This window comes from Pogoniulus pusillus, chromosome 22 (genome assembly GCF_015220805.1).
Source record: "Pogoniulus pusillus isolate bPogPus1 chromosome 22, bPogPus1.pri, whole genome shotgun sequence".
NCBI lineage: Eukaryota > Metazoa > Chordata > Aves > Piciformes > Lybiidae > Pogoniulus > Pogoniulus pusillus.
The window spans coordinates 4,903,510-4,916,530 of record NC_087285.1 but is presented as its reverse complement, the minus strand read 5'-3'; the positions used below and the strand labels follow the sequence as shown (position 1 = coordinate 4,916,530).

General features: G+C 45.8%; 1 protein-coding gene across 1 annotated transcript; it reads right to left on the bottom strand.

The window, feature by feature from the left end:
- Positions 1-295: 295 nt before the first annotated feature.
- Positions 296-11,289, bottom strand: MEIKIN (meiotic kinetochore factor). Its single transcript, XM_064161532.1, has 12 exons — positions 10,844-11,289; positions 9,550-9,637; positions 9,257-9,335; positions 8,490-8,550; positions 7,656-7,799; positions 7,161-7,280; positions 6,914-6,953; positions 6,237-6,295; positions 5,411-5,505; positions 4,915-5,094; positions 2,678-2,801; positions 296-529 (listed from the first exon to the last, which is right to left on the bottom strand). Exons 1-12 carry the CDS (start codon positions 11,010-11,012, stop codon positions 483-485), a joined length of 1,206 nt encoding a protein of 401 aa, XP_064017602.1. The 5' UTR covers positions 11,013-11,289; the 3' UTR covers positions 296-482.
- Between the last annotated feature and the right edge of the window lie 1,732 nt (positions 11,290-13,021).

Below are 13,021 nucleotides of genomic sequence, written 5' to 3'. Positions count from 1 at the left end.
TGCACTTTCTTCTACCCCTGAGCAACGGGGAAGAGGCTCAAGGTCTGATCTTCCAAAAGTATTTCCAAGTGTAGTTAAACTAATTGAAGTGGTGGAATTTGTGTCTTCGTGACACACTCTTTTTGGAAATCCAGAACCATTTGCCAGGAGATAAATATTCTGGCTGATAATACTGAGAAAAACTCAAATTTCAGGGGGTTTGGAAATTCATGGTATCATTTTAAAAACTGTTAACTTCCTGCCTACTGAAGAACCATCTTTATGGAGCACTCACAGAACAATGGCCAGGGTGAGATTTAGTTGCTGCCACAAAACAATTTAATAAGATTGAATATTTACAACCATTAGACTAAAATTCAAACAGTGTATGTGCCAAAAACCCACAAAACCATTAATTACTGGTTGGTAGATCTGTTTCACCTCCCTGCCACAGCAGCAAGACAGTAATTTCTTCTTTTGACTCCTGCTGAAAGCCAGAAATTTCATCTGGGCTTACAGTAGATCCAGTTTTCAGTACTCGTAATGTTATCTGGGGGGAGAGAAAAAAGGAGATATTAAATACTATCAGTAGGGGCACAGTCTCAAGTGTAAGTGAAAGCTTCTTGGTGTGACAAGCTGTTAAGATGTTCATTAGATATCTACACCATTTATTTGGAGGGATGTGAATCCTCCAGGTCAATTGCCAAGGAGCAGAGAACAATAGTGTTGAGTGTGTGTACATTCCTAATGCAAAGCATCATCGGCTGAATGATTCCTTCAGTAGAGACTAGAACATCCAGAAGGCAAAAAGATACAAACATCACCACCATCTTTACAGAGCTTAATTCCTGATTCCCAGTCCTCTAGAAAAGCAGTAATCAACCCAAACTTCTGTTGTGACAGCACTTGCCAACTACTGTAATTTTCATCATTCCAGCGATGACATTGGAGCAAGTTGCGCAGGGAGGCTGTGGATGCTCCTTCCCTGGAGATGTTCAAGGCCAGGCTGGATAAGGCCTATGAGAAACCTGGTCTAGTGTGAGGTGTCCCTATCCATGGCAGAGGCACTAGAACTGGATGATTTTGAGTGTTTCTTCCAACCCAAACTATTGTATGAATCTATGAATTTCTAAGATCCATTTTCCTACCACAACCTCTGTCCTATATCACTACAGTTCTCTTGAGCGCATGACATAATATCCCTGTTCTTTGATCTCCATTAATTAATTAATCATTAATGAATACACACACACAAAAGCACTCCCCTGCACTCTACATGCAGCATTTAACTCAGTGTAATAAAGCAGGAGAGCATTTGGAGCCAAGAGACTGCAATTCCACTGAAAATTTGTGTGCAGCCAGGAATTTTGAACACTTATACTTATGCACTATATCTGCATTACATTACACCAGCACAAATGACAAAGACAACCTGCAGAAGCCTTGCAGACACCGTGAAACGTTAACTTTAAACCTCAGCAGACATCTGCCATCCGGTGGCACACTGAGGAACTTCAAGAGAGATGTGAAAGAAGAAGGGATTTTGCCTCTGAATAGAGCTAACTTGTACACAGTTCTCATTTTTGTCTAGCAAAAATCTAGGAAGCGAAGAAAGGAGCTTCCCTAAGGGCTCAGGAGAAAACAGAAACGTTGACAAAGAAACTGGTCATGTGTAAGCACGCTCCACTCCTTCAGCTGGTCAATGAGCGTGACCACAAGACTGAGGGAAGTTCTCCTTCCCCTCTACTCTGCCCTAGTGAGGCCACATCTGCAGTACTGGGTCCAGTTCTGAGCTCTTCAGTTCAAGACAGACAGGGAACTACTGGACAGAGTTCTGCAAAGGCCACCACGATGCTGAGGGGCCTGGAGCATCTCTGTGAGAAGGAAAGGCTGAGAGCCCTGGGGCTGTTTAGCCTGGAGAAGAGCAGCCTGAAAGGGCATCTGATCAATGCTCAGCAAGAGCTAAAGGCTGGAGGGCAAGGGGATGAGGTGTCAGTCGCGTCCAGTGACAGAACAAAGGATAATGGGCACAAGCTGCAATCCAGGAGGTTGCGGAGTCTCATCTCTGGGAAGTTTCCAAACCCACATGGACACTCTGATTCTGGGCAGGCAAGCCACTGTGGGTGACCTTGCTTTAGCAGGGGGATCGGATCTCCAGAGGTCACTTCCAACCCCACCATGCTGGGCTTGTGTGAATTACTGTCAGGGGTGAAAAAAAAAACCCTAGACACTAAAGAGCTCAGTTTAGCAGAGCAGAGCAAGACATAAAACACAGCAATGCTGGCAGCTGAACTCAGGTGTATTCACCCTAGAAATAAGGCAGAGGATATTAAATTACTCGACAAGCTGGCATCTTTTCCAGGGAGTCTCCATACCAGTGAAGCTCAATACTGTGTTTAGGAGGAACTTGAAAAGGTGCAAATATTCCCAGTTACCCAGTAATGTCTTTTGGCGCCTTAGTACTGTAGCCTAGGACATGGTTAGATGGTGTTAATTCCCGTTAAAGATCCTTGGAGTCTGTGCAGCCTGCTAGTGCACTACTATTGCAGGAGAACACTGCTAAGTCAGAAATTTGAAGTTTTCGTTGTCTTTTCCTCTCTAGATTTGTTAGTTTCCCAAATATTCACACTTTAAACAGCCCATCCCAAACCTTTAAACATTCGAAAGAGCAGTCAGATCTGCAGAGTGAACCCATTACCTTCAGGCAGCCTTTTGGGAAAGCTGAATGCTTTGGTGTCAGCTGGAATTTGGTGAAGCCTGGAAAGCTTCTGGGGTGGTGACATTCTGACAATAGAGCAGAGTTCTCCTCTGCCACACTGAGGCTGTAAAGATAAATGACATTTCATTGACATGACTCTTGGCACAGAATAAATACTCTGCTAGGTTTCTTCTAGGGAAATTGGGAGATGATATGCAGATTTCCAAGGATGTCATTAGAAAACATTTAGAACTACTTGTGGACACTTAATATGCTACTGGAAAGGGTGACAGAAAGCATCAAAGCTTCAAAGGGTGACAGAAAGCTTCAGCTGTGATACTGTGAAGCTTAAATATATATAGTACATTACAAATCAGCATGTCAAAATGAAAGAGTGCTATAAAATTAGAGCCTTAAAACTATTCCTTTCTTCTAGCCTTTGAGGAGTAATTCCTTTTTCTGAGCTCAGACGTGCAGGAACAACCTCTCCTGAAGAAGCAATACCAGTGTTATTCAGGAATAGGTTGTCCCTTGGTGACAAGCTAAGATACAGCTCCATCAGAACACTATCCACACAGGAATAGCAGCCTTATTAACTAACAGACTGCTGCATGCAAAGATGTTCTGCTGCCAAAAAAAACCTGACAAAGGTCCTGACTTCGGACTCCAGTTACTCCTGATTTAACCTTCCAGCAAGACCCTGATGCTCTATTTATTAATCCAGAATCCATGAACACCAGTATGTTTTCCTGCCAAGTAACCTGCTGCAAGATGAAGCAGTCTTCCTAATTTAACAGCTTCTCTTTTCCTATTTTAAAATCTTCCCTTTTCTAAGAACTTTAAGTTTGCTGATTTATTTGGGAGGTGTGGCACGAAAGCCACAGAGATGTCACTTCTACTGCAGAGAGAAGTGGCAGAATTACTTTTACTGACAAAAAAAATTCAAACTAGCATTTAAACAGCAGGTTGGTTTGCATCAGAGGAACAATGCAGCTAGGACAAGTAGGTGATGTTGTAAAGATGTCCTTGCAGATGCTGTAAAAACACAAACCAGATACCCACAGATTTTTGGTGTTTAGCTGCCCAAGTAACAGAATTTTACATGTACTTTAGTGTGCAGTTTGTACTGTTGTGTTAGCACAGCCAGAATTGGACTGAGCCATGAAGAATGATTTGTTTGTTTTTAATGATTAAGTTAAGTCTCAGGACAGACACTTTTAGCTCTGCAGGCTGAGCACAACCAAGATTTTTGGAGAGCTTTCTTTTCCTCCATGACCAGCATGGTGGAACTGGTTTGCTAAACAAAACCAGAGAAGAATTCACTATCAGTTTCAAACTCTTTGCTGTTTATTCTTAGCCTTGCAGCACTTGCTCAGTACACAATGCTTTTTATAACAATTACTGGGAGTTTAAGTACTGATTTCCTGACATTCAATTATTTTTGGTCTTACCAAAACTAAAACAAAGAAACCTTATACTGCAGCACAGAACACAAGACGTTTCAGATGCCCTTCACAACTAGAGGATAAAGCACTCCCTACCACTTCTCAAGTTTAATTCATAGACTAAAGGTCCCTTCCAACCTAAAGCTTTCAATGCTTCTACAGGTCATCTGGTCCAACTCCCCTGCAGTCATCAGGGACATCTGCAACTAGAGCAGTTTGCTCTGAGTCCTAGAAAACCTAACCTACAATGGTTCCAGGGATGGGGCATCTACCACCTCTGTGAGCTACCTGGGTCAGGGTCTCACCACCCACATCAGAAAACATTTCTTCTTTCTCTCCAGTCTAAATCTCCTCCTTTTATTCTACACCATTACCCCTTGTCCTGTAACAATAGAACTTCTAAGATGTCTGTCCCCATCTTTCCCATCAGCCCCTTGAAGCAGTGAAAGGTCACCAGAACGTCTCTCTGGAGCTTCTCTTCTCCAGGTTGAGCAAGCCCAACTCTCTTAGCCTGGCCTCAAAGCAGAGCCCTTCCAGCCCTTTCAGCATTGCTGTGGCCTCCTCTGGCCCTGCTCCAACAGAGTGCTGTGCTGAGGACTCCAGAGCTGGTCCCAGCACTGCAGGTGGGGTCTCAGCAGAGCAGAGGGGCAGAATCCCCTCCTTGCCCCTGCTGCCCACAGCCCAGATGACAGTTGGCTGCTGGGCTCTTGAGTGTCCACTGTCACTTCCTTCACGACTCAAAACCCACTTCCAGTTCATTCCTTTGCTAATCAGCACAAGAGGACCACTTACCCTTACAGAACCTCTCCGTTCATGTGGCAGTGCTTCTGCTGCCAACCCCACCGCTCTGGCTGAAGTGTTTCCTGGGGCACCACACAGTTGGAGTGATGATGGTCCTTCTTCTGAGGTATTAGATTGTTTTCCTTTTACCTTAGATATCTGCCTTTTAAGTTTAGCACTTTGATTGTCAGGCTAAAGGGTGAAAACAATCTGTTGTCATGAAGTGAATCTCTACAGCCTGGTGAGCCCTTACAGATTCCCACTGTCACACTGCAGCTCTATACAACTGACTCAGCAGCACTGACACAGCCAGTGTGAGAAACACTGAGCTTCGGGGACACCCCTGACTAACGCTGCTAGCCAGAGGGAGAGGCAAGCTACAGCTTCACTCTCTGCAGAGACCCCTCTGATGGGAAGTGCTACACTTCCAGCTGAAGTCTTCCACCTACAGAAGGAAGGGATAAGCCATCGGTGTTACAAACTGGCTCATTTCTTAAGGATCTTTCACCTTTCTTTCCGGTCCTAACGGTGAGGAACGGCGCATACCAGTTTTTAGGTTTGGAGTTCTCTCTCTTGCAGCTGTAATTTTACAGACTTTTTTCCCTGTGATAAATTTCCAACAAATTAATTAACTTCAAGACAAAGAACCACAGCAGTCTCCAACCCATGCCTTACAGGCTGCTTTGCAAAGAAGGCCCATTCCAAAGTTACCCAGGTAAACACAACTCCTCCCTAGTTTCCCTCTCCCTACCAACACAGCTGCTTTACTTCTCTCCCCTTCCTTGAGGAAATGAGGCTGCTTATTAATCTTAAAGTTTTCTTGGCTATTTACTGCTAGACACACATACTGCAGGAGCAGAGGAACTGCATAATCATAGCAGCCTTTGCCAGTGTCAACTTCAGCTGCTATTACAGCCCAAATTAAGCAAAGTGGTAAGTGGGGAGGGGGTGTGTGTGGAATTATGCAGTATCTGGGCCATAGCCAGAATTGCATCAGTTCAGAACTGTAGTTACATGAGGAACTGTTAATAGGTGATAGGAAATAAGTTCAGATAAGGAGTATGATATGAACAGTTCTGTTCCTGGATAAGTTTAACAAGAAATGCTCATTTTTTTAAATTCTTCCCCTAACACATTCATTAGAATCAAGTCTTATTTAAGGGGATTATTTTTCAGGTCACACTCTTCCTTCAAGACCCAACTGAGCTTAGCCTGTGCCAGGGGGGACATATGACCCAGTGGAAGCTTGGCTTTGATATTCTGCCATCCTTTAAGCCTGGATAGAATATTCTGATGCCTCACAGCCAGCACAACTGCTTCAGGTCATGTTTTACCTGCCACAATAGTTGAAACACTTAATGATGAAGTATAATTGCAATGTGAAAGTTTCTTTCTAGAAGAGGAAAAAAAGTGAACAACCATTCTGAATAAATGTTAACAATCAATGTTTGAAGAAATCATAGGGAAAGAGAGATGGAGTGAAAATGAGGTTAAACTTAATTTAAAACATACTGTTACTGAGGGACTTCACACTTGAGTTATTTGACAGTTTATCATCAAATCATGCAGATTATTCTAAAGGTATTTGTAATTTAAGACCCACAGAAGACATTCCCTCAAGTCTTCAGCTCTGAAGCACACTAGGACAGAACATATTTAAAGAGGATAGAGGGGAAAATCAGGTTCATAAGAAATGCAGAAGCAAAGTGTAAGATTGGTATGAGTGAGCTATGACTGAAAATGTCTGCAGAGAAGGCTGGAGGCAGCAGTACAAGGGTTAACAGAAATTATATTCTTGCTAGGAAAAAAATCCTTCAGTTTCTCAGATTTACAAAGGCTGAAGCCAGTAAGATTAGATTTCTACTATTAGTGAGGACACAGGCAGCTGAAACTCAACAGGAGTGTCTGAAGCATCAGAGACTTATTCTCATCAGCCTTTCTTTTAACTACAATTCAAAAGAGAAAGAAAACCCTGAACAGTTTGTTGTAAAAAGCCTGCTTTGCAGATTACCTTCTGATGTATTGGTCTGGAAATTCCTCCACTGTAGGTTCTAGAAAACATAAAACATAAAAGCTCCACAGACCAGACAGTATTTTAGTGCACACCAAGTCATAAACCAAATATCAGAAGCAAACACAGGGAGCTGTTCCCCATCATATAGACATGCCTTAAATGAAATGATTATTCTGCATCTTACACAGGTGCAGTGGATTTTATGTACATATTCTGAACTACTGTAGAAAAAAACAAAAGTTACCTAATATTGCTGAAAGATTTGAGATATGGGGGAACTTATCTATGGCCACCGCTTTGCTGGAGTCCAGGAGAGTGGAGTTCTTGTACTTGCCAAAGTCCACAAGGTCAAAATTACTTCTTTCTGGACACAGAAATTAAGTGTAAGCTTCTTGCACTGAAATTCATTGAGTCACTACATTTGTAACTGAACTGAGAGAAACCACATCTGCAAGACAGTATTGTCTTGGCTCAACCAGCTGCAGAAACGTTTGGGAGGAATTCTGACTCAAAGCAGATTTGTTGGTCATCCCCAAAACCAGCTCCTGTCAGCAGTGAATATTTTAAGTTCCCAGTATGATTCAAATTGCACCAGGATCTGATTCACAGTGGACTAGATCCCATGTTAAAAGCAAAGACCTGACCTAGTGAGACACACTAAGAGGAGCCAACAGCCTTTCTATTGCAGATACTCCTCCCACTTCTACATCAAATAAAGCTTAAGAAAACCAGTAGTCACCTGAACCATCATCTCTGAACATTTCAGGGGATGGCAAACTTCTCAGGCTGGTACTAGGACCTGTGTTATACTCTTCAGTTGAGTCTGTATCTAAACACTCTAGGAGAAAGGTGGAAACACCTGTGGGAAGAGTCATTCCTGTACCTAGATAAAGAGACAAAAAAAAGGTGTCTACCACAAACCCAAAGTGTCATCTTGTACAAACCATCAGGAGTTCTTATCCAAGTTTCATTCCTGTGAAGTGCTCAATATTGTCTAGTCAGTATCTGATGCTGATTCATAATGCAATTAAACTGATAAACAAAGGGCATCCTGAAGCCAAATTCCCACTCCCACAAGCTGACAGGAGACAGTATCCATGCCCAAGGCTCAAGCTGAAGATTTCAACCTCTAATAAGGTAATTCTGAGGCAGGTTCATTTTCAGAAGAAAAAAGTACATAGCCAAAAGCTTTTAAAAATGCAGGTTTGAGTAAACTGAAGAACTCATTTCAACAACTACTTGTCCATGATAAAACCAAAGTCATGTGGTTTTCATCAGGCTCAACACTCTCAGATCTGGTAGGTCCCTCTTCATGCTGTCTACAATCCATCCACATGAACCAAGTCCCATGCTGGAATAGGTGGCAGAAGTCCAGCCATACCTTTCCTTTCCTTTTTACCATCACATCTTCCTACCTACCTTCCTATTCCTTCACATAGTCACAACCACTACAAGAAGAGCACATCAATACTTTCCTGGAAATAGAATTCAAATTACAGAACTTGTTTTACATCTAGTTTTCCAGGGGTATAAAAATGTATGTAATACTATGATGGATTGTCAGACTACTCACTTGAAGTCACATCAGTACTTTTCAAGCTTTTTTTACTTTCAAAGTTGATTAACAGGGATTCCTAAAATTAAAGAACCGATACAAACAATCTCAGAAAGCTGGATGTAGACAAACAAATGCCATTAAATGTATTCCTACACTGATAGATACTCCAGAAACTTACTGTCTGGTACTTCCCCACTTAAATTGGCTATTCACAGTGTAATTTGTGCTAAGGCTTTTCATACATTGTTAACAAACATGACTTGCAGTTCTGCAATCCCTAACGAATGCCAATCCTTTGCTGGGTGAGACCTCCAGCATACTGACATCAGCTGAAGTTATGCATGAGATCACTGTGGAGTAATCCATTTCCCTGACACTTATTTATGTCTTTATTTTAAAGGCCAAATTAATGCTGCTCGCTTTCAGAATCCTAGACATTTTCACAGCATCCAAGCATGGCAGGGGTTGGAAGGGAACTCTGGATATCATCCAGTCCAACCCCTCTGCTAAAGCGGGGACACACACAGCAGCTTGGATCACAATGGTCAGGGAGGTTTGGAAGCTCTCCAGAGACTCCACAACCTCTCTGAGCAGCCTGCTCCAGGGTTCCAACACCAAAGTTAACTCCCCTCGTATCACCAAAATACAGGGCCAAGTTCAGCCTGAAAAATGTGCACACAACTGATGCAAAGACTACCTGACTGAAAAAAGAACGTGACATGTCACATTTCTTTCACTTATGCTCCACAAACTAGCAGATAAGAGCAAGACAACACTCTCACCTGTATCTGTACAGTGCTTTCTTCTATTTTATCTTCTTTTATTTCCAGATCTGTTTCTCCTTGGACATTCACTTGATTGCTGCAGTTGAAGAACAGAGCTAAGCTCAGTACATACAACTACACCACTCTGGAGGAAAGCAACAAGAACTACAAAATGTTTTTATGAGGTGCCAACAAACAGTCTGACAAGCACCAGCTCACTGAGGATTCAGACTGCACACTAAGAGACATCTCAAGCAGCCAAAGCAACGTTAGGTTTTAACAATGATGTATGTGAGTGTGTTCTAACAGACCTTTGGCTGTATGTCTGTATCACTTGGGTGATTTCACTATTTTCCTTAATTTTCACTAGAGTGTTCACATTGGGCTTTCTCTTCAGGCCTAGAAAAGAATATATATTTAGTTCAGTGATGTTCTATCAGAATGTAAGCAATTATTTGTAACTGAATACCTTTAGTTGCTCTCCCTCTTCCATCTCCATCATTTTGGATCCTATTATCATGAACACTATAAAGCCTGAATTTGCTTTGTTTTTACCCAAGTTGTTTTTTTTTTCCAGCTGTGTATCAAGACAAAAGAATTAGCAGACTTCAAGAGATCATAGAATCAACCAGGTTGAACAAGACCTCCAAGATCATCCAGTCCAACCTATCACCCAGCCCTGTCCAGTCAACTAGACCATGGCACTAAGTCTTTTTTTGAGCAGCTCCAGGGACAGTGACTCCACCACCTCCCTGGGCAGCCCATTCCAACGGCAAAGATACTTTAGATGTTTTCTAAACCTGTTGATTAAAAAAACCCCAAACACAAGAAAACCACTTCAGACATTACCTTATTCTACCTGGGCTCAAAGTAGTTTAAATCTACATCAGTTTTAAACGGAGTTTATTAGGGGTATCATAAGAGTTTCTGCATGAACTGGTCCTCACTGTACATAAACCCAAAGGCCACAATGACAGTAAATGTCAGCCTCAAATCTCATCCCTTCCCCTCAGACCGCCTTATTTAAGGTCACTATCTCTTAGGATCAGCTAAATTCAAGGATGAGGCTGTTCCTTTTGAGGAACACCTTTAAGTAACTTTTAAAGCATCCTTTCCAAGGTGAGCCAAGGCTTTTGTCTTATCATTCCTAAAGGAAATGATTAGATAGATGTGAGACGTCATTTGCCCCTTTCAATTCCAAACTGGCAGCTAAACTAGAGGAAACACTCCTGTTCCCAGATCAGCTGCCTTTCTTCAGGCTGTACGGCAGACAGGTAACAACTCGCCAACCACACAGGACACGCTAGGCCAGACGCAGAGGCTGAGAAGCTCAAAGCGACGTCTGAGCGACTTAGCAGATTATTATTGAGAAGAATCACCCCGGGAGGGTGATTCAACCTGCCGGCATCCTGCAAAGCACCGTGACAACACGGGCACGGCAACGGCACAGCGCAGCGCCCTCCTCTCCTCTCCCCTCCCCTCCCCTCCCCTCCCACCCGCCTTCATCTCGGCCCCCCCTGCTCTGCCTCGGCCGCCTCTGCGCTGCCGCGACTCGGCCCCCGGGCCCTGCCCGAAGCCCCACGGGAGGAGAGGAGAAGCCCTTACGGCCGGGCTCCGCGCCGCTGCGGGGGCCTGCGTTCCTGAAGAGCTGCCGGCGGCATGGCTGGGAGCTGCCGGCCCGGCTACCGAGGGCCTCCGGCAGAGGGGACAAGCGGCGCTTCTTCAGCGGTGCCGTTGCCTCCCGGCAAACACCCTGCCAGGGGTACCGTTCCATGCCGCGCCGCCGCCCCTCGGCAAGCCCCTGAGAGGCGGGAAGGAAGCGAAGAGAGCGAGCGAGACGCCCCCAGCCAAGGCCAACGGGCCCCGACCGCCCTCGGGCCCCTCTCCTCCACCTCGCATGCGTGACGGCACCGACGGCCGGCAGCAGGGGGCGCCCTCACCCCGCCCCGCCGCTGCCCTCGGGCGGGTACGGGCAGCAGGTGCGGCGAGCAGGCGGGGCCGTGGCGGGGTCGCCTCGGTTCGCTCCCGTTCTGCTCCTATGGATTCTGCCCGGTGCGGCGAGCAGGCGGGGCCGTGGCGGGGTCGCCTCGGTTCGCTCCCGTTCTGCTCCGCTGGATTCTGCCCGGTGCGGCGAGCAGGCGGGGCCGTGGCGGGGTCGCCTCGGTTCGCTCCCGTTCTGCTCCGCTGGATTCTGCCCGGTGCGGCGAGCAGGTGGGGCCGTGGCGGGGTCGCCTCGGTTCGCTCCCGTTCTGCTCCTATGGATTCTGCCCGGTGCGGCGAGCAGGTTGGGGCCGTGGCGGGGTCGCCTCGGTTCGCTCCCGTTCTGCTCCGCTGGATTCTGCCCGGTGCGGCGAGCAGGTTGGGGCCGTGGCGGGGTCGCCTCGGTTCGCTCCCGTTCTGCTCCGCTGGATTCTGCCCGGGCGGGGAAACGGCTTTGGACCGAAGAGGTGTCTAAGAGCTGCTTGTCCAGCTGCCAACCTCGCACCCGATAAAACAGAAACGAAGGAATGCTGGTAAAGAGCCTTGCAGACCAGCTGCGCATTTTGGAGGACGCCTGTGGCAAACCATAAACCCCCAAACTTTGCAGCAGTGTTCACAGTAGCCAGTTGATAATCTGCAAACCTAACCAGCAGCCACTTGCCTAGTGTCTGCCGCTACTAGTTGGAGGTCTGTGATAGGTAATCTTGTAAAGGCCCAGGCTAAAGAAAGCAGATGAAGGAGGAGCAGAGGTACCCTGACTCCAGCAAGTAAGAGGCACCCACTGATCAAAGATGGAAACACCCCGTGAGGAAGACTGCTGGCCTTCATCCCACACAACCATTTGAGACCACCGAGAGTGGGAAAATAACCGATGCTACTGAACTCCAAGAAATCATTATAACTCCACCTCTTGTTATGAATATGCCTGCTCTTGTAACACAAACCCTGGCCTCTGCCAGCATCGGGGGCACAGGATTGATGGAGTGATCCTGCCTGCACCCAGCGCTGCAATAGAAGATACCTACTCCAGATCTCTGCCTGAGTTTTGGGGTTCATTTTGCAGGTCACTGCCTGCACCCAGTGCTGCAATAAAAGATACCTACTCCAGATCTCTGCCTGAGTTCTGGGGTTCATTTTGCAGGTCACTGCCTGCACCCAGTGCTGCAATAAAAGATACCTACTCCAGATCTCTGCCTGAGTTCTGGGGTTCATTTTGCAGGTCACTGCCTGCACCCAGTGCTGCAATAAAAGATACCTACTCCCGATCTCTGCCTGAGTTCTGGGGTTCATTTTGCAGGTCGCTGCCAGCACCCAGCGCTGCAATGGAAGATACCTACTCCAGATCTCTGCCTGAGTTTTGGAGTTCATTTTGCAGGTCACTGCCAGCACCCAGTGCTGCAATAGAAGATACCTACTTCAGAACTCTGCCTGAGTTTTGGGGTTCATTTTGCAGGTCACTGCCAGCACCCAGAGCTGCAGTAAAATACACCTAGTCCAGATCTCTGCCTGAGTTCTGGGGTTCATTTTGCAGGTCACTGCCTGCACCCAGTGCTGCAATAAAAGATACCTACTCCCGATCTCTGCCTGAGTTTTGGGGTTCATTTTGCAGGTCACTGCCTGCACCCAGAGCTGCAATTAAAGATACCTACTCCAGATCTCTGCCTGAGTTCTGGGGTTCATTTTGCAGGTCACTGCCTGCACCCAGTGCTGCAATAAAAGATACCTACTCCAGATCTCTGCCTGAGTTTTGGGGTTCATTTTGCAGGTCACTGCCTGCACCCAGCACTGCAATTAAAGATACCT